The sequence below is a fragment of the Haematobia irritans genome, chromosome 1 (genome assembly GCF_050003625.1).
Source record: "Haematobia irritans isolate KBUSLIRL chromosome 1, ASM5000362v1, whole genome shotgun sequence".
Lineage (NCBI taxonomy): Eukaryota > Metazoa > Arthropoda > Insecta > Diptera > Muscidae > Haematobia > Haematobia irritans.
This window is the reverse complement of record NC_134397.1, coordinates 162,646,609-162,674,240: the sequence shown is the minus strand read 5'-3', so window position 1 is coordinate 162,674,240 and position 27,632 is coordinate 162,646,609. Positions and strand designations below refer to the sequence as shown.

The following is a 27,632-nucleotide window of genomic DNA, read 5'->3' as shown; positions in this document are numbered from 1 at the left end:
TAATTTATTTTTTAATTACTTCTTTTTGGTAATTTTTCAAGTATGTCTCAAATACTTTATAAGCTAATCAACTACGCCATAGTACAAATGATCATAATTTGGCGCTAATAATTTTTGTTCTTTATGATTAATTCACTTTTTCAAGAGCAGAACAATTTATTTAAATTTTCGCACCGGGTAGTTAGTTCATTTTCCCCATAAAAAGTTTACTTTTTTCTATGAAATCATTACACCGGAATGAGTCAAAATATCCGAATATTACATGTATGCATCTTGTAACTCATTTTCTTGGCGGACTCAGAGCGATGGTAAGGAGTCGAAAGATGGTCATAATGAGCAAAATTTCGTTGATATAAAAATCGAAAATCTACTTTTTCTTAAAAGTGTTCAACACATTCTGAAGACTTTGACTCTATAAAGTTTATAGGCTTCGCCCCGGCGTTACTACGTAATTGAATATATTACAAATAAGGTTGTTGTCATTTATTAATTGCTGCTGTTGTTGTGCAAAATTCGAGGCATGACATAGTTTTGTGGTATTTGCAAACATAAACACATTTCATTTAATGGACATGGTTACATTTACGAATAATAAAACAATAGCAAATAAAGGAAACTATGATAGACCTTGAACTTTTCAACGAAAATTTGTACGTCGTAATTTATGTGGCGGGATTTCGATGCACTGAAAAAATAACCATGTAACGTAGTATACTACATACCTTTCTCGATGACAAAATGTTCTATAAAAATAAAATTTTCACAAAATTTTCTATAAAAATAAAATGTTGACAAAATTTTTTGACAACATTTTCTATAGAAACAACAATTTGACAAAATTGTCTATAGAAATATAATTTAGAAAAATTTTCTATAGAAATTTTGACAAATTTTCCATAGAAATAAAGTTTTGACAAAATTTTCTATAGAAATGAAATTTTTACAAAATTTTCTATAGTAATTAAATTTTTACAAAATTTTCTAAAGAAATAAATTTTGTACAAAATTTTCTATAGAAACCAAATTCTGACAAAATTTTCTATAGAAATATAATTAGACAAATTTTCCATAGAAATAAAATTTTGACAAATTTTCCATAGAAATAAACTTTAGACAGAATTTTGCTATAGAAATAAAATTTTGACAAAATTTTCTATAAAAATAAAATTTTGACAAAATTTTCTATAGAAATAAAATTTTGACAAAATTTTCTATAGAAATAAAATTTTAACAAAATTTTCTATAGATATAAAATTTTGACAAAATTTTCTATAGAAATAAAATTTTGACAAAATTGTCTGTAGAAATAAAATTTTGACAAAATTGTCTGTAGAAATAAAATTTTGACAAAATTTTCTATAGAAATAAAATTTTGACAAAATTTTCTATAAAAATAAAATTTTGACAAAATTTTCTATAGAAATAAAATTTTGACAAAATTTCTTATAGAAATAAAATTTTGACAAAATTTTATATAGAAATAAAATTTTGACAAAATTTTCGATAGAAATAAAATTTTGACAAAATTTTCGATAGAAATAAAATTTTGACAAAATTTTCTATAAAAATAAAATTTTGGCAAAATTTTCTATAAAAATAAAATTTTGGCAAAATTTTCTATAGAAATAAAATTTTGACAAAATTTCCTAAAGAAATAAAATTTTGACAAAATTTTCTATAGAAATAAAATTTTGACAAAATTTTCTATAGAAATAAAAGTTTGACATTTTCTATAGAAATAAAATTTTGACAAAATTTTCTATAGAAATAAAATTTTGACAAAATTGTCTATAGAAATAAAATTTACTCTGATTACTAATTTAATTAATAATCAGAATAATCATAAAATATGTCAACAATACTCAAAACTTCGTAAATAAAATATAGACAAATTTTCTATAAAAATAAAAGTTTGACAAAATTTTGCTATGGAAATAAATTTTCCATAAAAATTAAATTTTGACAAAATTTTCTATAGAAATAGAAAATTTTGTCAAAGCTAATATTAAGTCAACACCGTTAAAAATTTTTAATTCTCGTTTAGGTCATATTATGAAAGTCCATTGCGGGTATATCCTTTTTGTAGAAGTAGCAATTTTCTTTTTTGGTGATAGCTAAACGACAATTGATTTGGTATCCCTTACATGTTTTTGTTTTTTTTTTTTTTGTAAAATTTTCTTCAAATTTTGATAGATTATTTTTGGCCCCACCAATCAAAACGTTGTTTTTGGTTCGAAGTTTTTGCATAAATCTTAATACAAAGATTAAAATCTTTAACATCAATTTAACTCCTTGAGTGTACTTGCAAATGTATAAAAAAATATTTGCATGTTGTACAGACACATTCTTAGAACTAAAGTTAAAAACTAATTTCCATTAAAATGTACTTATCCTTTTATTGACGAACTAAAATAAATATAAGTCGAAAAATTTAGTTTTGCAGAATTTTTATTTACCAAAGACCAACTTTGTTTTCTATAAACGCAAACAGACTCGATAACAATTAAAATTCCATTGTAACCGAGGAACACATATTATAATATAACTTTACGTTAACTTTAGTGGAAATTTGTGTTCTACCTCAAAAATTGGAATTTATTTAATACATGGAATTTACAAATATTCTTCGTATATCATTTTTTGTTTTTTGTATTATAAATAAAAGGCTTCAAAAATATTGTAGAACTTATAAATTTATTTATTTTTGTTATGACACGACAAGTGTCCACATGTGCCATTTTAATTTGATTGCTTTTTTGTTTATTTTTTGCCAAAGGGATTGAATATGAAAACATAACTTGAGCTAACATAGAAAAAAGATTCTTTGTTTTTATTATACAAACAAAACCTTAAAGCGAGCAATTTATGAGGGTTAGCCAACATTTTGGGGCAGATTTTAAAATTGGCCTCTCCCACAAAAGAAACAATAAAAACATACGTTATTAATTTTTGATGCAATTTTATAAAGGTTGAAGTTTATTGAACTGTCTTAAAATAGAATATGTTAGATACTATGCTTTATATTTTATGTGAGGAAAGTATTGAAGGAAAACATCTACCAAGTGTGTAAACATAACCATGGCGATAGGCGAAATATTTTTCCGCGACGAACAAATACACCAAGCTTGTCGGCAAAAATTTCTTCTTTTCTTGTTTCCGAGGGTCAAAGTTGTGCCTTTAGACATATTTCAAGTTTTTTTGTTGGGATGTTTAGGTATTTGTAAAAGTTACGTAACCACGGTTGCCACAGTTGGTAGAATTCTACCAAAAAAGGGAGATTTTTTACTATTAGGTAGATTGATAGAATTCTTGGTGTTTTGGTAGATTTTGCAAAATATTCCTCTCCAACAGGAACTTCACAATTTTTCTATAGAAATAAATTGTTGAAAAAGTTTCCTACAGAAATAAATTTCGACAAAATTTCCTGTAGAAACAACATTTTGACAAAATTTCCTATAGAAATAAAATTTTGAAAAAGTTTCCTGTAGAAACAAAATTTTGACAAAGTTTTCTATAACTGGCCCGAAATAGGGTAATACCTTCTTTATCTGACGACTAGGGATATGAAAGTCCAGTTTTAAAATGGGTGTCAGTATCCCTGCTGCTGCTCTAAGTTCTTGAAGACGCAGTGAATATTTCATTTTGTACCAAAGCAAGTAGGCCATTGTAGTACCATTGTACAATTTACATATAAAATGTAACAACATTAGTACAATTTTGCTTTTACAACTTTATTCGCGGGAAACCAATTTAAAAACTAAAAACGTGAGCAAATAAACATTACCATTGTAGATCTTGGACATAGGACAAGACTCGGCTCCATCCCAAATCTCGACAGATGACAAACCCATGAACGTTTACGAGCCTTAATTTCGAAATTTAAATTTTCTCTAACACGTTTTTAAAGGACTTTAATAGCACATAAAGAAAAAGCGGAAAAAACGAATGAATTCATCTTTATTTTCTAGTATCAATTACCCAAAACTCCAATTTAAAAGAGAATTGTGTTATAAAAGCATCCTTACTTCAATCCTCCGCTTATTTGACTCGGAATCAATATTAAAAACAATGAACAAAATCTTTGGGACCGGGCTTGTTTTTGTTTCAGTGTACAATGTCTACGGACTACTACCATTACAAAGATGTGTGTAAGAAAATGTTGATCAATATTATTAGATGGGTTCCATATATTCAGTTCAGCTGCTGTAAGCTCCTGAAGACGCAGTGAATATTTATTTTTATACAAAATTGGTCATGGTACCATTGTACAAAGTGAATATGAAATGTACCAAATTTAGTACAATTTTACTTTTACAACTTTATTTTCGGCGCTGATTTATCCCCTCCATGTAAGTAGTGCTGGTAACATTTCTGATTGTAGCAAAGCTTCTCTAAGTGGTTGGACCATAAGGTGAAGCAACGGCAAGTACTAACTATAAGAAGGTATCACTACTCTAATAGAAAAAAATACGTTCCATAGTCGTGAACAGACGGCATTCGTTTTTCTCTGGCTATGAAAAGTCTTAAAATAATCGTTAGACGTTATTATGGCAACTCCCTCGGTGGTGCAATGTGCTAAGGCGACTGTTAACGCGTATGGTGCAGAAAACACAGGTTGGAGTCACGCTAGCGGAAATCTTTTTTCTAATTCTGTTTATAAATTCGTAACCATACCGTTTCAGATCGTGAACGCTGGTTGTTATTTCGACAACGCATGGTGTCATTTTATCGTTGTCAGATTGACACCGCCTGTTCTCCGTTCGACACCACATGTGTGTTGATTCACTTTCATGGACTGAATAGTCTATGTGTGTCTACAAAATCTGCCGAGTCGCGCCTCCGATTGTAGCTGCCGCCGACCATTTTGTACTAGTCAACGCCGCCGCCTAATATTTCGACCCATCTCGGATCAAATTTAGCCGCCAATTAATCAAAAATATTGAGTTAAAGCAAATAAATGTTTTATGGTTAGGTTAGGTGGCAGCCCGAAGTATCAGGCTCACTTAGACTATTCAGTCCATTGTTATACCACATTGGTGAACTTCTCTCTTATCACTGAGTGCTGCCCGATTCCATGTTAAGCTCAATGACAAGGGACCTCATTTTTATAGCCGAGTTCGAACGGCGTTCCACATTGCAGTGAAACCACATAGAGAAGCTTTGAAACCCTCAGAAATGTCACCAGCATTACTGAGGTGGGATAATCAACCGCTGAAAAACTTTTTGGTGTTCGGTCGAAGCAGGAATCGAGCCCACGACCTTGAGTACGCAAGGCGGGCATGCAAAGCATTGCATCACGGTGGCTCCAAAAAAAATGTATTATAAATTGTTATATTTTTTGCCAAAATTTTGAACCTTTCATCCAAAATTGATCAGGATCAAATTGCTGTAATAATATCACAAAAAAATTACTTCAGAAAATTTGAAGGAAATGTAAATTTGGTTTTAAGATTAGTTGTACAACTAATCTCATTACCATTCGGATAACTTCAAACTGATTTTATAATGGATAACTCTCCGCTGCTGAATAGACACATTTATACCGGCTTAGCCGTCAAGCTGCCTCAGCCAGAGGCAAAATTTTAGTGTCAGCCGCCGCCAACAAAACTAGGTCCGTTTCATTCTCTGGTCTAAAATAACAAGCTGCCACTACACCTAAGCTAACTCGCAGTCACGATTAAATAAAACAAACATTTTTATACATTCGATTTAGAAGTTGATTGAATCAATCAATTTCGGTGGTGAATCTTTCATGTAAACATTTTAGGTTTCCCTTAGAATACGACTCTCGGGTATAAATCAGTACGCATTACTTTTTACAACCTTATATAAATGGCTTCACACAATTTTTTCTTGTCTATCACCCTGACACCTTGGAGGTACATATCTTCTTGTATTATAAGTTTGAAGGACAATTCGTGATACAACCGCACTTGTTGTGCGGTCACTACAAAAGTTCAAGGACAATGTATATGAATGTTTTTTTTTGTGAAAAGAAAGGAGGATGCGATAGAATGAATTTGTACCATCGACCAGACTTACGAATGACATTTGCCTTTGGAGGCTATGAACACACATTCAATGTCAATGCGCTGTTAGCCATATTTAAGCAAGAATTTGTTATTTAATTGCATACATTCCCTGCCCAGTTTCACGCTAAATAAAAATACAAATTGTGATAAACAGGCCTTCTTGGAATTAGATCATCTGTTTTTGTTTGTTTTTTTATTCGGTTCTGTTTTATTTTTATTGTTTTGTTTAAATAATTCGCAATAAGTGAAAAATATGACACATACCAACAAGGTATTTTTTATTATTCTGTCATTTTAATGTAAGCCATTTGCCATTTGAAATAAAGATAAATTTAATGCTTTTAATGGTAGCAAGCACTGTGGTAGAGAAAAAACTCTAAATGGCAAAGTTAAAGTTTAAAACTTATGATAAAATCCAAACGAAAATTTATATATGTATCTTGAATGTAAGTTCTTGGTAAACTCTCAAGCAGCAGAACCGATTTACTTTAAATTTTAAGGTGACATATTTGCACAATATAATGACCCCATGGAGTACTAACGAAATCTAAATCTCACAAAAAGATTACTTAGATGCAAAGATTTTGTCCATCCCTAGGGATTTTGGTATTGATTCTGAGCTGAAGATACGGTTTTTTTTAATAAAGACATTTTTGGAAGCCACCTAGCTTTAAATCTATACTCTTGATTTTTTTTTAATTTTAATTCTCTTGGTGCAATACATTAGACCTGCTAGTCAAGTACAATAAATGCTCAAGCTCAAAATTATAACAGATAAAAAACTTGTTTCTTAATATAAAAAAATAACCAAAAATGCAAACTCTTAAAAATAAATTTGACGCTTTTTATATTTAATCCAAGTATTTAATTTAAAGATAAAATAAAGAAAGAAAATTTGCCTACACACAGAGAAAATTTCATTAAAATTGAGCCAACGAAAATTTTTCATTGATACAACGAAACATTCTCATTAAGACCATGAAAAAGTTCGTTAATACTACGAAATGTTTCGTTGACTAACAGAAAATTCGTTAAAATAACGAAAAATTTCGTTATATTAATGAATTTGTTTCATTGGCTCAATTTTAATGACACATTTCATTAATATAACGAAACTTTTTCTACCAGTGTAACTTAAAGAAAATTTACCTTATTTCAAAGACATGCGACTGTAATGCAAATTTCAAATATTCTTGTCCTAATAATAACATTTTTAAAGCAAAGATTAAGATCTTTATTGTAATTAAAATGTCATTATTTTTGTCGTTAATATTCTGTTTAATGAAATATTTAAACAAGTATATACGGCCGAAAGTTCGGCCTGGCCGAAATAATAATAATCTATAGAAATAAAATTTGGAAAAAATTCTATAGAAATAAAATTTTGACAAAATTTTCTATAGAAATAACATTTTGACAATATTTTCTATAAAAATAAAATTTTGGTAGATTATTTTTGGCTCGAGTGGCAACCATGATTACGAACCGATATGGACCAATTTTTGTGTGATTGGAGATCGGCTATATATAACTATAGACCAATGTGGACCAGTTTTGGCATGTTTATTAGCGGCCTTATACTAACACCACGTTGCAAATTTCAACCGGATCGGATGAATTTTGCTCATTCAAGAAGGTCCGCAGATCAAATCTGGGGAACGGTTTATATGGGGGCTATATATAATTATGGACCGATATGGACCAATTCTTGCGTGTTTGTTAGAGACCACATTCTAACACCATGTTCCAAAGTTGAACCAGATCGGATGAATTTTGCTCCTCCAAGAGGCTCCGGAGGTCAAATCTGGGGATCGGCTTATATGGGGGCTATATATAATTATGGGTCGATGTGGACCAATTTTTGCATGGTTGTTAGAGACCATATACTAACACCATGTACCAAATTTCAGCCGGATCGGATGAAATTTGCTTCTCTTAGAGCAATCGCAAGGCAAATTTGGGGGTCCGTTTATATGGGGTCTATACGTAAAAGTGGACCGATATGGACCAATTTTTGCATGGTTCTTAGAGACCATATACTAACACCATGTACCAAATTTCAGCCGGATCGGATGAAATTTGCTTCTCTTAGAGGCCTCGCAAGCCAAATTTGGGGGTCCGTTTATATGGGGGCTATACGAAAAAGTGGACCGATATGGCCCATTTGCAATACCATCCGACCTACATCAATAACAACTACTTGTGCCAAGTTTCAAGTCGATAGCTTGTTTCGTTCGGAAGTTAGCGTGATTTCAACAGAAGGACGGACGGACGGACGGACATGCTCAGATCGACTCAGAATTTCACCACGACCCAGAATATATATACTTTATGGGGTCTTAGAGCAATATTTCGATGGAAACGGAATGACAAAGTTAATATACCCCCATCCTTTGGTGGAGGGTATAAAAAATTGTCCTTAACATTGTAAATTGCCAGCTCTAAAATTGTAAATTGCCAGCTCTAAAATTTAAGTTGCATAATCTTTGATATAGGGTCAACATTTTTTCAGCGTAGTGCCTATTAACCTTATTTTAATTCATGAAAATTAGTTGCTTTTAGTTCAATTTTGCCAAATGTGAGAAAATTTTTCTTATTTTATAATTTTTTGCTTTCATTAAAATAATGACGTGAACTAACAAGGAGAAAACAAGTTTTATACAAATTAAGTACACAATATAAAATGGGTGATGTTTGCTGAAACTGAGATCATAAGTTTCTCAAATAAGTAAATTTTACTTAAATTGTTTCTGTCTAGAGCTTCATATAGCGCCTAATGACATTGTAACAATTTTAAATTTAAATATTTTCTTCCAAAATACGGAATTTTATTAAACAACAGAAAAAAAATATTATTAATAAATGTTGTTCAATTTGACAAAAATTATTAATTATCATGTTGCAATTACTAAAGTATTTTAGTAAAACTTTTATAATAGAAACCCACATTTTCTCCACCATGAAGGATTCACTTTTTTCTGGGTGTGATTTTATATCGTCGAAAAATTGAGCCATAAGAGACAATCGCTACCCAATAAACACAGGATGAGCGTTTTTCAAATGCAACAACTTTTCGGTTTGAGGGTAAATATAATTTTCAACATAAATTCAACTTGACTTGAAACAGCTCATCTTCAATACATCTTCAAATTTTTTGCGAATTACTTCCAATTTGCCAAAATGTTGACGAAATATTTGAAAAGGTGTTGGAGATAATATGAGAAAACTTTGACAAAATACTACCCTAAAATGCAACGAAAAAACCATGTGGTTTTCAATACTTGTTTGTGCAACGAAGTTCGTGGTCAATTGGAAGAAATAAAAAACTTGGAAAATTTTAGACAAAAAACTGAATTTACTCCAAATAGTTTCTAATAATAGGTAAGTGAAAATAAAAAAAAAAATTAAATGAAACTTTAAGGAAGACACTAAATATATATCTCTTTGCCGAAAACTAAAATTATGGATTCTAAGTTCTTGAAACATTAAAAAGCTGACCGATAAAAAATGTTGGACAATTAACTGGAACTGATTCAAATAGTTTATAATAATTGGTAAGTCAATATGAAAAATTAAATCAACACTTTAGAGAAGTCACTAAATTTAAATCTTATTGCAGAAAACTAAAATATTTTGATGCTGCATTCTTGAAACCTTAAGAGGTTGACCGATGAAAATGATGGTGGCTTATCGAAAAGAGAAAGTTTCCATAAATCTAAGTGCAACGAATTAAACTTGGTATTTATGCTGTTCCATATCAACAACTACTACATGTTAATTCGCATCACATCGATATTTTAATTTACCTCGCATCATCGGTTTAATTTGTTATTTTGCGAATTGAAATTACTGGAAATTTATTCTAACTCACTGGTTATCAAGTTCCTTGCGAATTGCCCGAATTTTAATGAGTTTTACAACAATTTTGTGACACCAACGCTCTTGAGGAAATCGAATTTTGTGGTTTTCAATACATTTTGTGCCACGAAGTACGTGGTCAGTTGGAAGAAATACAAAAATTGAAATATTTTTGACACAAGAGTGAAATTAGTCCAAAACGCTAACTATAATTGATAATTCAAAACAAAAAGTGAAATAAAACGTAATGGAAATCACAAAACTCGACTGCTTTGCAGAAAACTAAAATCATTGGATGTTATATTCTTGGATGATGTTGACCGGTGAAAAAATGATGAAGGAAACAACAAAGAAAATATTCCAGAAAACTTGCAAAGTGCAACAATTCCTATATCAAGAACTTCTGGATGAAAATGTGCATTACATCAATTTACATTCCGTCATCAGTTTGATATTTTGTGAATTCCTCTTGATAGAATCTATTCTAACACGCAGGCCAGCAAATTCCTCGATATTAATTATTTCAAATTGCCAACATATTAATTAATAATTAATAAATTAATTAATAGTTATGTGACACCGACATTATGGAGGAAATGGAATTATACATGTAAAAATGTTTAAGATATTTAAAGTTGTATTGATCGTTTTAGTTATTAATACGTTTAATAAGAAAATTATGTTTTAATTGGTATTATATTATTATTATTTTTATATATTATTAATGTTATTTTTAATATTATTATATTTATAACGAAAAAAATTAATAAAATTTACAAAATCCCTAGAAATTTAGTGTTGACTTTCAGTTAGAACTGGGATTGACTTTCATGCAAATTGTGGTTAGAAAATATTCGCAACAATGTTAATTTTTAATTTGCCTCACATTGAAAACTTTTTGAGAAATTATTGAGTAGCGATACATTTCAATTTGAGGATTACAATTGAGAGATTATTTCTATTGTGTTGAATTTTACTATTGAGGGTAATGTCTGTTTTTTGTTGAGAACGCGATTTTCTCAACAATTTCTCAACTTGAATATTACCCTAATCCTTTGAAAAAATGTTTGAAAAATTATTGAATTTTAGTATTTTTCAAACGTTTGTGTTTATTGGGTAGTAACACTACACTACATATACTCAAAAAGAAAAGTTTACTTGGATCCAAAGGTTTTGACCTTCCCTTAAGGATTGTGGTATTGATTCCGAGCCAAAGATGCGGCTTCTTTAAAATAAAGACATTTCTTAGCAACCTATCTGGCTTTAAATCTAGGACCAGTATAGTTAAAATTAGGATACAGATCTCATTTATCAAATTCAGACCATTTTCTTTTCGCGGTTTATTAATAAAGGTACTCACGTACAAACAAATGCCAGTTTAAAAATCCAAATTATAACGGATACTTAAAAGTACAAAATGTTTACTTAATTCCAAAAAAAACTTTAAACCAAAGACGCTAAATTCTCAAAATAAGTCTTAGGATATATTTGAAGCATTTTTATCTTAAATCGAAAGATTCAATATTTCAGTTAATTTAAGGACAATTTTTTTAAATCACAAATGTGTTTTTTTACTCTAAGGAAAATTAGCCTTAGTTCAAAGACATGCGACTTTAACGGAGGGACGCAAATTTACAAAATCTGTGTCCTAAATTTAATGAAAAAAAATTTTGAAGCAAAGATTATAATCTTTATTTGAATTAAAATATCATTACATTTTCCTTAATATTTAGTAAATTTCGCATTCTAAAATTTAGGTTGCGTAATCTTTAATATCACGTAAATATTTTGTTCAGTGCATGAAGACTAGATAATATTCTGGATCTATAGGTTCTCTCTTATCACTGAGTGCTGATTCCATATTAAGCTCTGGATCTATAAGAACCAATTTTGTTTGAAGTTTAGATGAATCATAAACAGAAAAAGAAAATGATGAAATAACGGCTTGATTTCAAATCTAAAATCTGTAGATTTTAACCGCTATTATTTAAATGTTTACGAGAAATAAAATCTGGAAATTTTACTATTATTTTGAAGCCATTTTCATGATCAGTGCGCCTGCTATACCCTCAAGAAGTGAAATCGGTCTATATGAAGGCCTTACCGAATGGACCGATAAAAAATAAATCCCATACAACCTGTACCTTGAGGGTCTAAAATACTAGTATATTTACAATTTCAAGCAAATCGAATAAAAATTATGGTTTTTAGAAGCCCAAGAAGTAAAATCGGGAGATCGGACTATATGGGGGCTATACCAAAACATGGACCGATAATCACCATTTTTTGGCACAATATACTCCTAGATTTCCAATTTCAGGAAAATTCATTAAAAACTACGGTTTCTATAAGCCCATGACTCCAAATCGGGAGATCGGTTTATATGGAAACTATATCAAAACCTGGATCTATATAGGTCATCTGCGAACCTGCATGCAAACAAAAAACAAATCATTGCCAAATTTCAGTACGATAGCACCATTATTGAAGACTGTAGCGTGATTACAACAGACAGATAGACGGACGTGGTTATATCGTCTTAGAATTTCTCCCTGATCAAGAATATATACACTTTATATAGTCGGAAATCTATATTTCGGAATGACAAACAACTTATTATACCCCCATCACCACTCTATTGTGGTGGGTATAAAGAGATATAGTGCAACCAGATATTGGCTTGATCTCGGATCACCCTTATCTTGGAAACAATTCTTGATAAACTGACCAGACCGAATGCCAGTGGTATATATTGACCACGAAACAACTCCAAAATTAGAAAATCAAAAGTGTCATGTGCAGTATTTGAGATATAGCGTTAAATTTGAGTTAAATTAGAATTTTGTTTAGCCGAGACACTAATCATGAATTTATCTTCACAACCATATTAAAATAAAGAAAATTTCCTTACATTTCGAAAATTTTAAATAAAATCAACAAATTTTCATGAAATAAAATAAATTTAAATCAGCTATAGAAATTTTCGTTGATTTTTTTCTATGTGTGTGAAGATAAATTCGAATTTGAAATTTGCAGCAAAAACTTAGCCGAGACACAAACCAGCACCAAAAATATTTTTCAAATTCGAATTTGGGATTTCAAATTCGAATTTGGATTTTTGGTATTTGGCTTATTATTTAAAAACTAAGCCGCGTGCGATATAGAGACTAGGCTCATTGGAAAGGGCTTGAGCTCAGCTTTCATAATCACAAAAGACTTCATTAGAAAAGTATTTGTGAAAAGCGAAAATTTGAAAACAAAATTTTCAACAAATTTTTAAAACGGGCCGACTGTGCCAAAACTAAGCCGCGTGCGATATAGAGACTAGGATCATTGGAAAGGGCTTGAGCTCAGCTTTCATAGCCACGAAAGTCTTCATAAGAAAAGTATTTGTGAAAAACGCAAATTTGAAAATGCTTTTTCAACAAATTTTTACAACGGAGCCCACTGTGCCAAAACTAAGCCGCGTGCGATATAGAGACTAGGCTCATTGGAAAGGGCTTGAGCTCAGCTTTCATAATCACAAAAGTCTTCATTAGAAAAGTATTTGTGAAAAGCGAAAATTTGAAAACAAAATTTTCATCAAATTTTTACAACGGGTCCACTGTGCCAAAACTAAGCCGCGTGCGATATAGAGACTAGGCTCATTAAAAAGGGCTTGAGCTCAGCTTTCATAATCACAAAAGTCTTCATTAGAAAAGTATTTGTGAAAAGCGAAAATTTGAAAACAAAATTTTCATCAAATTTTTACGACGGGCCCACTGTGCCAAAACTAAGCCGCGTGCGATATAGAGACTGGGCTCATTGGAAAGGGCTTGAGCTCAGCTTTCATAATCACAAAAGTCTTCATTAGAAAAGTATTTGTGAAAAGCGAAAATTTTAAAACAAAATTTTCATCAAATTTTTACGACGGGTCCACTGTGCCAAAACTAAGCCGCGTGCGATATAGAGACTAGGCTCATTGGAAAGGGCTTGAGCTCAGCTTTCATAATCACAAAAGTTTTCATTAGAAAAGTATTTGTGAAAAGCGAAAATTTTAAAACAAAATTTTCATCAAATTTTTACAACGGGCCCACTGTGCCAAAACTAAGCCGCGTGCGATATAGAGACTAGGCTCATTGGAAAGGGCTTGAGCTCAGCTTTCATAATCACAAAAGTCTTCATTAGAAAAGTATTTGTGAAAAGCGAAAATTTGAAAACAAAATTTTCATCAAATTTTTACAACGGGTCCACTGTGCCAAAACTAAGCCGCGTGCGGTATAGAGACTAGGCTCATTAGAAAGGGCTTGAGCTCAGCTTTCATAATCACAAAAGTCTTCATTAGAAAAGTATTTGTGAAAAGCGAAAATTTGAAAACAAAATTTTCATCAAATTTTTACAACGAGCCCACTGTGCCATAACTAAGCCGCGTGCGATATAGAGGCTAGGCTCATTGGAAAGGGCTTGAGCTCAGCTTTCATAATCACAAAAGTCTTCATTAGAAAAGTATTTGTGAAAAGCGAAAATTTGAAAACAAAATTTTCATCAAATTTTTACAACGGAGCCCACTGTGCCAAAACTAAGCCGCGTGCGGTATAGAGACTAGGCTCATTAGAAAGGGCTTGAGCTCAGCTTTCATAATCACAAAAGTCTTCATTAGAAAAGTATTTGTGAAAAGCGAACATTTGAAAACAAAATTTTCATCAAATTTTTACAACGGGTCCACTGTGCCAAAACTAAGCCGCGTGCGATATAGAGGCTAGGCTCATTAAAAAGGGCTTGAGCTCAGCTTTCATAATCACAAAAGTCTTCATTAGAAAAGTATTTGTGAAAAGAGAAAATTTGAAAACAAAATTTTCATCAAATTTTTACGACGGGCCCACTGTGCCAAAACTAAGCCGCGTGCGATATAGAGACTAGGCTCATTGGAAAGGGCTTGAGCTCAGCTTTCATAATCACAAAAGTCTTCATTAGAAAAGTATTTGTGAAAAGCGAAAATTTGAAAACAAAATTTTCAACAAATTTTTAAAACGGGCCGACTGTGCCAAAACTAAGCCGCGTGCGATATAGAGACTAGGCTCATTGGAAAGGGCTTGAGCTCAGCTTTCATACCCACGAAAGTCTTCATTAGAAAAGTATTTGTGAAAAACGCAAATTTGAAAATGCTTTTTCAACAAATTTTTACAACGGAGCCCACTGTGCCAAAACTAAGCCGCGTGCGATATAGAGACTAGGCTCATTAAAAAGGGCTTGAGCTCAGCTTTCATAATCACAAAAGTCTTCATTAGAAAAGTATTTGTGAAAAGCGAACATTTGAAAACAAAATTTTCATCAAATTTTTACAACGGGTCCACTGTGCCAAAACTAAGCCGCGTGCGATATAGAGACTAGGCTCATTAAAAAGGGCTTGAGCTCAGCTTTCATAATCACAAAAGTCTTCATTAGAAAAGTATTTGTGAAAAGCGAAAATTTGAAAACAAAATTTTCATCAAATTTTTACGACGGGCCCACTGTGCCAAAACTAAGCCGCGTGCGATATAGAGACTAGGCTCATTGGAAAGGGCTTGAGCTCAGCTTTCATAATCACAAAAGTCTTCATTAGAAAAGTATTTGTGAAAAGCGAAAATTTGAAAACAAAATTTTCATCAAATTTTTACAACGGGCCCACTGTGCCAAAACTAAGCCGCGTGCGATATAGAGACTAGGCTCATTGGAAAGGGCTTGAGCTCAGCTTTCATAATCACAAAAGTCTTCATTAGAAAAGTATTTGTGAAAAGCGAACATTTGCAAACAAAATTTTCATCAAATTTTTACAAAGGGTCCACTGTGCCAAAACTAAGCCGGGTGCGATATAGAGACTAGGTTCATTGACCACGACCTTGTGTATGCAAGGCATGCTAACCATATCACCACGGTGGCTCCCGAATGACAAGGAACTTCATTTTCATAGTCGAATCCGAACGGAGTTTCATATTTCGATGAAACCATTTAGAGAAGCTTTGCAATACTCAGAAATGTCAACTTTTTAGTGTTTGGTAGGTGGGATTGAACCCGTAATCCCCAGTATTCAGGACGGGCATGCTAACCATTGCACCACGGTGGCTTTTGTAAAAAATCTAATGTTGACAAAATTTTCCATAGAAAAAAGTATAGAAATAAAATTTTGTCAACATTTTATTTCTATAGAAAGATTTGTGAAATTTTATTTCTATAGAAATAAACATTTTCTATAAAAATAAAATTTTGAAAAAATTTTCTACAGAAATAAAATTTTGACAAAATTTTCTATAGAAATAAAATTGTGACGAACTTTACTATAGAAATAAAATTTTGACAAACTTTTCTATAGAAATAAAATTTTGACAAAATTTTCTATAGAAATAAAATTTTGACAAAATTTTCTATAGAAATAAAATTTTGACAAAATTTTCTATAGAAATAAGATTTTGACAAAATTTTCTATAGAAATAAAATTTTGACAAAATTTTTTATAGAAATACAATTTTGACAGAATTTTCTATAGAAATAAAATTTCGACAGAATTTTCTATAAAAATAAAATTTTGACAAAATTCTCTATAGAAAAAAAAAATTGACAAAATTTTCTATAGAATTAAAATTTTGACAAACTTTTCGATAGAAATGAAATTTTGACAAAACATATATAAATGTTGACAAAATTTTCTATAATTCAACTGAAATCAAAGCAATAAGAAATAAATATAATTTGGACAAAATTTTCTATAGAAATAAAATTTTTATTGTTGTTTTGATTACAGCTTAAAACCATGTTTTGAATGAACTACAAGAGTAGCTTAAGCAACAGAGGAAAAGCGTGTTTGTCAAATTTATTTGGGAGTTTTTTTTTTTAATTTTTAATTTGTCGTAAATTTATGTTCAAATTTTAGTAGATTATTTTTGGCATTACGAAGCAGTTTCAACATTTTCTTTTACATACAAAATGAGCCCTTTTTTAAGAAATGTATGTTATTTTCATTTTTTAATTCAATTGGCAGTTCATTAAATAATTTAAACCTATTATATAATAATAAATATAAAAAAATTAACTCTTAAACTATTGCAAAAAAATATTTCTTTTGCTGGTAAAATAATTATAAATAAATAAATAATAGAAAATTATACAATTGATTGTCTCTAATAAAAAGAATCTATACAAAAAGAATATTGACAATATTGAGAAATTGTTTATCCTTTAAATAAAACTTTAAAATTTAATTACATCTATATGGTGAAGACTATTGTGGGTCTGAAAGCTGAGCTCAAGCCCTTTCCAATGAGCCTAGTCTCTATACCGCACGCGGCTTAGTTTTGGCACAGTGGGCCCGTTGTAAAAATTTGTTGAAAATTTTGTTTTCAAATTTTCGCTTTTCACAAATACTTTTCTAATGAAGACTTTTGTGATTATGAAAGCTGTGCTCAAGCCCTTTCCAATGAGCCTAGTCTCTATATCGCACGCGGCTTAGTTTTGGCACAGTGGGCTCCGTTGTAAAAATTTGTTGAAAAAGCATTTTCAAATTTGCGTTTTTCACAAATACTTTTCTAATGAAGACTTTCGTGGGTATGAAAGCTGAGCTCAAGCCCTTTCCAATGAGCCTAGTCTCTATATCGCACGCGGCTTAGTTTTGGCACAGTGGGCCCGTTGTAAAAATTTGTTGAAAATTTTGTTTTCAAATTTTCGCTTTTCACAAATACTTTTCTAATGAAGACTTTTGTGATTATGAAAGCTGAGCTCAAGCCCTTTCCAATGAGCCTAGTCTCTATATCGCACGCGGCTTAGTTTTGGCACAGTGGGCTCCGTTGTAAAAATTTGTTGAAAAAGCATTTTCAAATTTGCGTTTTTCACAAATACTTTTCTAATGAAGACTTTCGTGGGTATGAAAGCTGAGCTCAAGCCCTTTCCAATGATCCTAGTCTCTATATCGCACGCGGCTTAGTTTTGGCACAGTCGGCCCGTTTTAAAAATTTGTTGAAAATTTTGTTTTCAAATTTTCGCTTTTCACAAATACTTTTCTAATGAAGACTTTTGTGATTATGAAAGCTGAGCTCAAGCCCTTTTTAATGAGCCTAGTCTCTATATCGCACGCGGCTTAGTTTTGGCACAGTGGACCCGTTGTAAAAATTTGATGAAAATTTTGTTTTCAAATTTTCGCTTTTCACAAATACTTTTCTAATGAAGACTTTTGTGATTATGAAAGCTGAGCTCAAGCCCTTTCCAATGAGCCTAGTCTCTATATCGCACGCGGCTTAGTTTTGGCACAGTGGGCTCCGTTGTAAAAATTTGTTGAAAAAGCATTTTCAAATTTGCGTTTTTCACAAATACTTTTCTAATGAAGACTTTCGTGGGTATGAAAGCTGAGCTCAAGCCCTTTCCAATGAGCCTAGTCTCTATATCGCACGCGGCTTAGTTTTGGCACAGTGGGCCCGTTGTAAAAATTTGTTGAAAATTTTGTTTTCAAATTTTCGCTTTTCACAAATACTTTTCTAATGAAGACTTTTGTGATTATGAAAGCTGAGCTCAAGCCCTTTCCAATGAGCCTAGTCTCTATATCGCACGCGGCTTAGTTTTGGCACAGTGGGCTCCGTTGTAAAAATTTGTTGAAAAAGCATTTTCAAATTTGCGTTTTTCACAAATACTTTTCTAATGAAGACTTTCGTGGGTATGAAAGCTGAGCTCAAGCCCTTTCCAATGATCCTAGTCTCTATATCGCACGCGGATTAGTTTTGGCACAGTCGGCCCGTTTTAAAAATTTGTTGAAAATTTTGTTTTCAAATTTTCGCTTTTCACAAATACTTTTCTAATGAAGACTTTTGTGATTATGAAAGCTGAGCTCAAGCCCTTTCCAATGAGCCTACTCTCTATATCGCACGCGGCTTAGTTTTTAAATAATAAGCCAAATACTAAAAATCCAAATTCGAATTTGAAATCCTAAATTCGAATTTGAAAAATATTTGTGGTATTGGTTTGTGTCTCGGCTAAGTTTTTGCTGCAAATTTCAAATTCGAATTTATCTTCACACACATTTTTTTTCTGAGGTATGGCTATTATTTGTTTTCTGAAAACATATTTCACTTCATATATGATTCACCAAAAACACAACCAGCTTCGAATAATCCTTTAAAGCACATTGATATTCTCTTAAAAGTCAGCTATAAATAGTTATTCCCTTCTATATCTGTTGGTATTTTCTTTGTACCGAGAAGGGTTTAAAATATATTTGTATACATTTTATTTTAATTTATTGTCGTTGATAAAGATTTTATTGTTTTTATGGTCTACTTTTTTCCAATGTTTTCTTTTCAACACGAATTGGCGATGATATGAAAAATACAATAATAATAAACAAACTTTGTAGAACTTACCTCGGTATACAATTCGGTGGTGTACGATCAACTTCCCAAGCAGCAAATAACTTCATTGGAACTGGTTTTTGACCGTTCTGATGATGATGTTGTTGTTGATGGCTACTACTGCTACTACTCTGATACTGATGCTGTTGCTGCTGCTGCATAGCATGATAATAATAACCGGTGATATTAGAGCCGCTATTACCGATACCGACTACCCCAGATCCACTGCCGACCATACCGCCACCGCCAATACCAGCGGCTGCGGCTGATGTAGAGGCATTCATATTGACACTATATTTATCCAATTTTGATGATTTATCAACCATTTTCATTTGTGCGGTTTTAGCAGCTACTGCTCTTCTTATTCACTGGGGTTTGTTTTGGTATTTTCCCCTTGTTATTATTATTATTATTTCTGTTTGTATATAAAACACAGTGTAGGTTTATTTGTAAACGCGAGAGGATAAACTGAATCAACAAGAATAATTGTCTGCACGATGTTAATAATACCGATGAACCTTGTTGAATATAAGCACACACGACACGACACAACTGACGATTGAAGGAAAACACAATTACGACGAAGACGTCAACGGCAACGACAACTAAACATGGGATGCGTTCCTTTAGCTGCCAAAGGAAGTGGGTGTTCAAAGAGGAGCACGACGAAGGTGACGACGATAACGACTTCTGTTTCTTTTTTATGTTTACTATAAAAGAGATGTTCAATACACAAAGGCGAGTTAAAGACGACGATGACAATGGCGCTCTTTAACAACACTTGTTTTTGTTATAGTTGTTGTTGTTATTAATACGGTGATACGGTGAGATGATGATAATGATGGTGGCAATGATTATTATGATGCGCGCGCTCTGAGTATCAAAAATATAACAAAAGCGATTGCAATTTGTACTTTTCAGATACACTCTTCTCTTCAAAATATTTATGTTCGTTCTGCTCAACACTCACATACACACACATTCTAGATGGGTCTTTCGGAGGTTTAGTTGTTCTTCATACAAGAGATTGACGATTTTCACAAAATATACAGACATTGTTGTTGCTGTTGTTGGTTTTGTCGCCTATGTTGTTGCTGCTGCCTTTGTTTGGTTATTTCATATTTCACAAACATTTTGAGATGGGTATTTAAACAAATTTTATTATATTATGTATTGTTGTTGATACTTTTTGTTAATTTCTATGTTTTTTGCACATCACTCTTTTTTATATATTTATATCATTCATTCGCTAAAAGCTCTCTATATAGATATGAATATATTTTTGTTTTGTATTTTGTATTTTTTTAATTGGAAGACAATTTCTTTTTCTTGTCACCAATTTGTGTAGGATATATAGACACTATTTAACCAAAATATTCCATTTTTGTTGTTGTTCGAATCTGAAATAGAATAAAAAAATATTTTTTTATAGGTATAGACTACACCATGTAACAAAAAAAGATTGTGGAAAATTTCCATGTGAATTTAAATTTGTATCAAATTTAACCCATAAACTTTTTCAACACATGTTGAACCAAGAGGAGGGCGTACTTTTTTTGTTTAACTCGCAAATATAGTGATTTATTCTTGAATTCCTGGTTTATTCTACAAATATACAAATATTTCCAAGTAAAGGGTGATACGGTCAAAATTTGGTCAATATAAACTTGACGTATTTCTTTCAATTTTGCATTTAAAACCTGAACGCCCCTCATTTTGAAGGTCTGTGTGTGTAGAATGTTGCTCCTATTTTGATTTTGGAATTCACTCTTCAGCTGTCAAAATGCCGGAAAACCGGAAGCCGCTGAGACGACAAAGAGAGTTGCCGGTAGTTTCAAGCGAAACCCTAACCTCTCTCTCCGAGATGCCGCAAATAAGCTGGGTGTATCGTCTACAACCGTGCATCGAGCCAAAAAACGAGCCGGACTATCGACTTACAAGAAGGTAGTGACTCCAAATCGCGATGATAAACAAAATACGACGGCCAAAGCGCGATCCCGGAGGCTGTACACGACGATGCTGACGAAGTTTGACTGCGTGGTAATGGACGACGAAACCTACGTCAAAGCCGACTACAAGCAGCTTCCGGGACAGGAGTTTTATACGGCAAAAGGAAGGGGAAAGGTAGCAGATATTTTCAAGCACATAAAACTGTCAAAGTTAGCAAAGAAATATCTGGTTTGGCAAGCCATCTGTACCTGTGGCTTGAAAAGCAGCCCAACACGCCAGAGCTCCGCCAGCTGGGCTTTTGTCAAGCGGAACTTAAAGAAGACCAAAAAAACTGCTAAGGACGAGCAGCAGTTCAAGGCAAACTGGCTTTCTGCGGCGAAGAAGGTGGACAAGGTGGCTGTACAAAATCTGATGGCAATTCGGATTTGGAAAAGCGAAAGCCTAACTGAATATTTTTCTTGAATTTTATACTAATTGAACTTGAAAAAGAAATTTAATTTGATTTTTATAAATAAACGATTTCACCGATTTACACGCGTTTTCCCTTGACCAAATTTTGACCGTATCACCCTTTAGTTCCTATTAGAAAATTAACTGATACAAGTAATGTTAATAATTACATTTTTTTTTTAAAATATTAGTGAAAATAATGTTTGGAAATATGTAGTTTCTATTCAATTCAATTATTCATTTGTCTCAAATCCACAGAAAAAAGTCAAAAAATTGCAAGAAAATTACGTCTTCTAAAATAATTAAAAAACAAATAAAAATACAACAAATAATTGATAGTCTCAATAAAAAAAATAATTGAGGTTTGCTGTCAAAGTCAATTACATTTTTAATTGAACCAATCAAAAAACACTTAATAGTGTTTAAAAATCATTTTGTTAATCATGTAGTTTTTATAACTTCTACCATATGGTGGGGGTATATTAACTTTGTCATTCCGTTTGTAACACATCTAAGACCCCACAAAGTATATATTCTGGATCGTGATGAAATTCTGAGTCGATGTAAGCACGTCTGTCCGTCCGTCTGTTGAAATCACGCTAACTTCCGAACGACACAAGCTATCGACTTGGCACAAGTAGTTGTTATTGATGTAGGTCGGATGGTATTGCAAATGGGCCATATCGGTCCACTTTTAAGTATAGCCCCCATATAAACTGACCCCCAGATTTGACTTGCGGAGCCTCTAAGAGAAGCATTTTTCATACGATATGGCTGAAATTTGATATGTGTCGTTAAAATGTGGTATCTAATAACCATGCAAAAATTGGTCCATATCGGTCAATAATTATATATAGCCCTCATATAAACCGATCCCCAGATTTGGCTCTCGGAGCCTCTAAGAGAAGCATGTTTCATCCGATCTGGGTGAAATTTGGTACATGTCGTTAGAATGTGGTATCTAACACACATGCAAAAATTGGTCCATATCGGCCCATAATTATATATGGCCCCATATAAACCGATCCCATGATTTAGCTTGTGGATCCTCTAAGAGAAGCAAATATCATCCGATCCGGCTGAAAATTGGTACATGGTGTTGGTATATGGTCTCTAACAACCATGCAAAATTTGGTCCATATCGGTCCATAGTTATATATAGCCCCCATATAAGCCGATCCCCAGATTTGACCTCCGGAGTCTCTTGGAGGAGCAAAATTCATCCGATCCGGTTGAAATGTGGCACGTTGTGTTAGTATATGTCCTCCAACAACCATGCAAAAATTGGTCCATATCGGTCCATAATTATATATAGCCCCCTTATAAACCGATCCCCAGATTTGACCTCCGGAGCCTCTTGGAAGAGCAAAATTCATCCGATCCGGTTGAAATTTGGCACGTGGTGTTAGTATATGATCTCTAACAACCATGCAAAAACTGGTCCATATCGGTCAATAATTATATATAGCCCTCATATAAATCGATCCCCAGAATTGACCTCTGGAACCTCCTGGAGGAGCAAAATTCATCCCAGTCGGTTGAAATTTGGAACATTGCGCTAGTATATGGCAGCTAACACCCATGTAAAAATTGGTCCATATCGGTCTATAGTTATATATAGCCGATCGCCAATCACACAAACATTGGTCCATATCGCCAAAAATAATCTACCAAAATTTTATTTCTATAGAAAATTTTGTCAAAATGTTATTACTACAGAAAATTTTTGTCAAAATTTTATTTCTATAGAAAATTTTGTCGAAATTTTATTTCTATAGACATTTTTTATTTCCATAGAAAATTTGATCAAAATATATTTCTATAGAAAATTTTGTCAAAATTGTATTTCTATAGAAAATTTTGTCAAAATTTGATTTCTATAGAAAATTTTGTCAAAATTTTATTTCTATGGAAAATTTTGTCAAACTGAATTATATATGTATTTAATCGGCCTTTTTTTTGTTTAATATATACCCCGCATGGACTATCAATTTTGAAGATGGTGTTAAGAAGTTTTAAACCTTATACTACGTTGGGTATTAGGTCGAATTTTTATCACCGAATTTCTTACTGTTGGATTATAATTAAAAGTTCTTACTACTCAGCATGAATTCAGCATATGTCACCAATTAATGCACTGAGTGATAGAAATTGTTAATTATATTCGAACAGTAAGATATGCGGTGTTGAAAAATACGATTTGGGTCATCAAATGACCCCAACGTATGTTAGTATAAGGGTTAAGATACCTTGCCATCGACAAGTGTTACCGCAACCAAGGTAATTCGATTGTGGATGACAGTCTTTAGTAGACGTTTCTACGCAATCTATGGTAGAGGTACATAAGACTTGGCCTGGTCGAACTTACGGAATATACTTGTTTTTATTTCTAATATATCTGTGGTTGATTTTTCGTGATTGAAGCAATTCCAATTAAAAAAAATTAATTGCATCAATTAATTTCGTGATTGAATCAGAATTGATTCAACATTTTTTTTTTTTAATAAAACAAAACAGTTATATCAAATAATTGTAAATTGGATCAATTAGTTTTATTAATTTACGTTGGCGAATGATACTATCATTTATGGAAACTTTCAATTCTAAATTAAAAATAATTGGACCAATTAATATCGTTAGGAGATGTGCCATTAAAATTGAGCCAGCGAAACAAATTCGTAAATATAACGAATATTATGGCGAATTTTCGAAAATTTCGTTGGCTCAATTTTAATGAAATTTTCGTTGGCTCAATTTTAATGAAATTTTGCGTTTGGACGGGGATAAAAAATATTTTTTTCTAAATTTGTAAAACCTTCTCGAAAGAATTTCCATATAGGTGATAAGGCCAAATGTCACTCAAATCCCCATTGAGCTGAAATTTTTAACTTTATTTTCATATTTATTTATTTAATTGCGACATATTATTGTCCAATATTTTATTTTTCACTTACAACAGCCAAACATCGTATTTTCTAAGACTTATTCCAAAAAAACTTCATCGAAGGTAAAACAGAATGGATTGAAAAGAAATGTTTGCAAAATAACTTCCATTCACTGTTATATTTATTGCCCGGGTTTTACTGAACTCATTTACTAACTAACCGAGTTGAAGTTAAGGCATTTATTAAGGAGGGTCAATATTTTTAGATTTGTCTCATGTTTTTTTTCTAGCGATATGGCAACATTCGTATTTTATTTTTTCTCAAATTTTTGTCTAAGTGTTTTGTTTACCGAAAACGTATGTGCAAGAAACGAAACATTAAATTTCTTTTGTTTCATAGGAAAGCATATAGTATGTATGTGTCTCTAAATTTTGGCAAAGGCGAGGAAACAAAATAATATTTTCAATATTTATCACATCTTTCAAATCTTTTGCACATTTCTTTTTTTTTTTGCGAAAAACATTTGTTCAACTTTGTCAATGTTTTGTGATGGTTGATCTCTGTTTTTTTTGCTTCGTTTGTTGTTAGTATCATTTATTTATTCAGTTGAAAAAAATTGCTAATAATTGAAAACAAACAGACATTTACACTCTCACTCACACAAATACGTTGAAAACAAAAAACACAGAACAATGAATACTCATCGCACTACTGCATTACTTTTGCTGTAAACGATGAGATGTTGTACTATTACAAGGGCGTGCCGCCGCAGTCGTTGTGTTGCTGCTGTTTGTGCTTGCCACGACAGTAGTACTAAATGTTAGTCGCCAGCCGCTTGTCCTAAGTCTCTCGCTCGCAAATCAATGGAAAACGAAATAATGACGAGAATGAATACGAGTTAACGACGACAAGTGGGGGATTTTATGTAAAATATACGAGAGCTATAAGCAAACACTGTCATTTCTATGGGATGTGTGTGAAATTAAGGAGGACTTACCTGTAAGGATGCCACAATTTTGTTTTAAATTGAATACGAGTATGCTCCCAAGAATTTAATAAAATTTCAGCGACAAAAATTGACATTATTTGTATAAAAAATGTAGCATGTCATTAGGCTAATAAATGTGATCAACTGATAGAAGATGATAATTTTATTTAACAATTGTTCAAACAGCCATCAGAATTAGACTTGGCACCCATGAAAGATATATGAGTGAGAGTGAAATCAATCTATTGGCGCATTCTGAAAAACAGATACCTTACAATAGTGGAAAAAATTTAGCGTGTTCACTTATGAGAGGTTTCACTGTATATATATGCGTACACAAATAAAGTTATTTTCCGGTTCAATCGCGAAATTAATTGACGCAATTAATTTTTTAATTGAAATTACTTCAATCTCGAAAATGATGTAGCTAACACAGAATTAAATATAATTATATATCTATAGACATAAAAAATTATACTTGATTAAACATTTACGGCCATTTTCATGTAGCTTTAACTGCCAGTTAACAGAAATTAAATTGCAAATATCTTCTCTTCGGTTAACTTTAACTGAAAAACTTTCGTCAGTTAAGTTCTTAACTGACATATGGTATAGGCAAGTTGACAGCTTCGTCCGTAATACGGTTTAAAAGCTGGTTAGTTAACGGAACACTAATGGAACTTTATGAAAATGGGGGTTTGTTAATTTTTTCGTTTAAGTTTTTATTGATTTTGATAGTAAAACTCAATCTTTTAATTGAATCAATTAATTATTTTGTTCGTCTTCACGTTGCTTTTCAAGTATGAATCAAGAAACATTCAATTAAAAATGATATTATTTAGCACATTCTGATATACTTCTCGATTATAGTTATAGTTTTTCCAAGGTATATTTAGGAAGGTAGTTTCAAGCTATCAGATGATTACAATTTTTTCATTTGAGCAGAACTTTGATTGTCGGTATCTGCTTAATGGCATAGGCGTAGCTAAAGGGGTTTTATGGGTTTTTCATCTCCCCCTACCAAATACCATTCAGTATTTCTTCATATCATGATAATATATCATTGAATTAAATATTATGGTTTCTTCCCATCTATAAGAATTTATTTTTTCTCTTTTTGAGGTATCTTCACAATGAGCACACATCGTAGCTTTTACCCCCTACGAAAATGTTGCTAGCTACGCCAATTGTGACAAATAAAAATAAAAATTCAAAATAAAATTATTTTATACCAAAAAATTTGAATTTTCAATTTGCTTTAAATTTATGACAGAAAAGTATCGAAATAAATTATCCTCATAATTGATGGTAAGAATTACTTCAATTATTCTTGTAGACCGTATCATATTTCGAAGCATACATCGATCATTTCCAGATTTTCTCTATTTTAAATTTCCAACTTGTTGAACATATTGTTCAACAAGTGAGAAATTTAATTCAATTTGACTGACAATCAAAGTTTCAATATTGCGACTGACATTTTTGTTTTTGTAATACTAAAACTACCTTACTAAATCTGCCTTGAGTTTTTCCATGGATTCGAATAAAAACTTAATGAGCCAATGAATATAAATATATTCATATAAATATAATGAGCCAATGAATGAATATATATTCATATATAATTTTCAATTATATTTTTGATTGGAAATATTTCTTTGTGTAATTTAAATGTTAATTGGACTAATTAATTAATTTGATAAAAAAAGTGAACATTTGTCATAATTTTATTAACTCACATTTTTTAATTTGGTTAAAAACAGCGTTTAAAAATGATTGATACAATAGATTTTTTAATTGAAATTGTTTCAATCAGGAAAATGATAGTATCAATGACAGAATTAAAAAATATAGAAATAAAAAAATGCTTAATTAAAAAATTAATTGATTTCTTTGGTACTTTTAATTAATTTTTAACTGGTTCAATACAAATTTAATTGATTTCCGTCGTATTACACAATAAGCCATCAACTATTTCTACTTTATTATTTATTTATTTTTTTTTTTCAAACTCTAAAATTGTCTTGAAATTTAATAAGAGTTTATACTTTCATTCGATTTTTACAATTATAATTATAATTGGATTTCAGTAAAAATTGAAATACCGATGGATATATAGAAA

At 31.7% G+C, this 27,632-nt stretch overlaps 1 protein-coding gene and 1 long non-coding RNA gene across 2 annotated transcripts in view; one reads left to right on the top strand and one right to left on the bottom strand.

Moving 5' to 3' along the window:
* The window catches only part of KrT95D (phosphofurin acidic cluster sorting protein KrT95D), a 287,611-nt gene that overhangs the window by 249,344 nt on the left and 10,635 nt on the right, over positions 1-27,632 (bottom strand). The window contains exon 2 of the mRNA XM_075292058.1: positions 19,250-20,637. Coding sequence (XP_075148173.1) covers positions 19,250-19,569 — 320 coding nt within the window. The 5' untranslated portion in view covers positions 19,570-20,637. The remainder of the gene's footprint in view (positions 1-19,249; positions 20,638-27,632) is intronic.
* On the top strand, positions 9,277-9,955 carry LOC142242881 (uncharacterized). Its single transcript, XR_012724229.1, has 3 exons — positions 9,277-9,413; positions 9,507-9,586; positions 9,652-9,955. It is a non-coding gene; the product is annotated as an uncharacterized LOC142242881 (long non-coding RNA).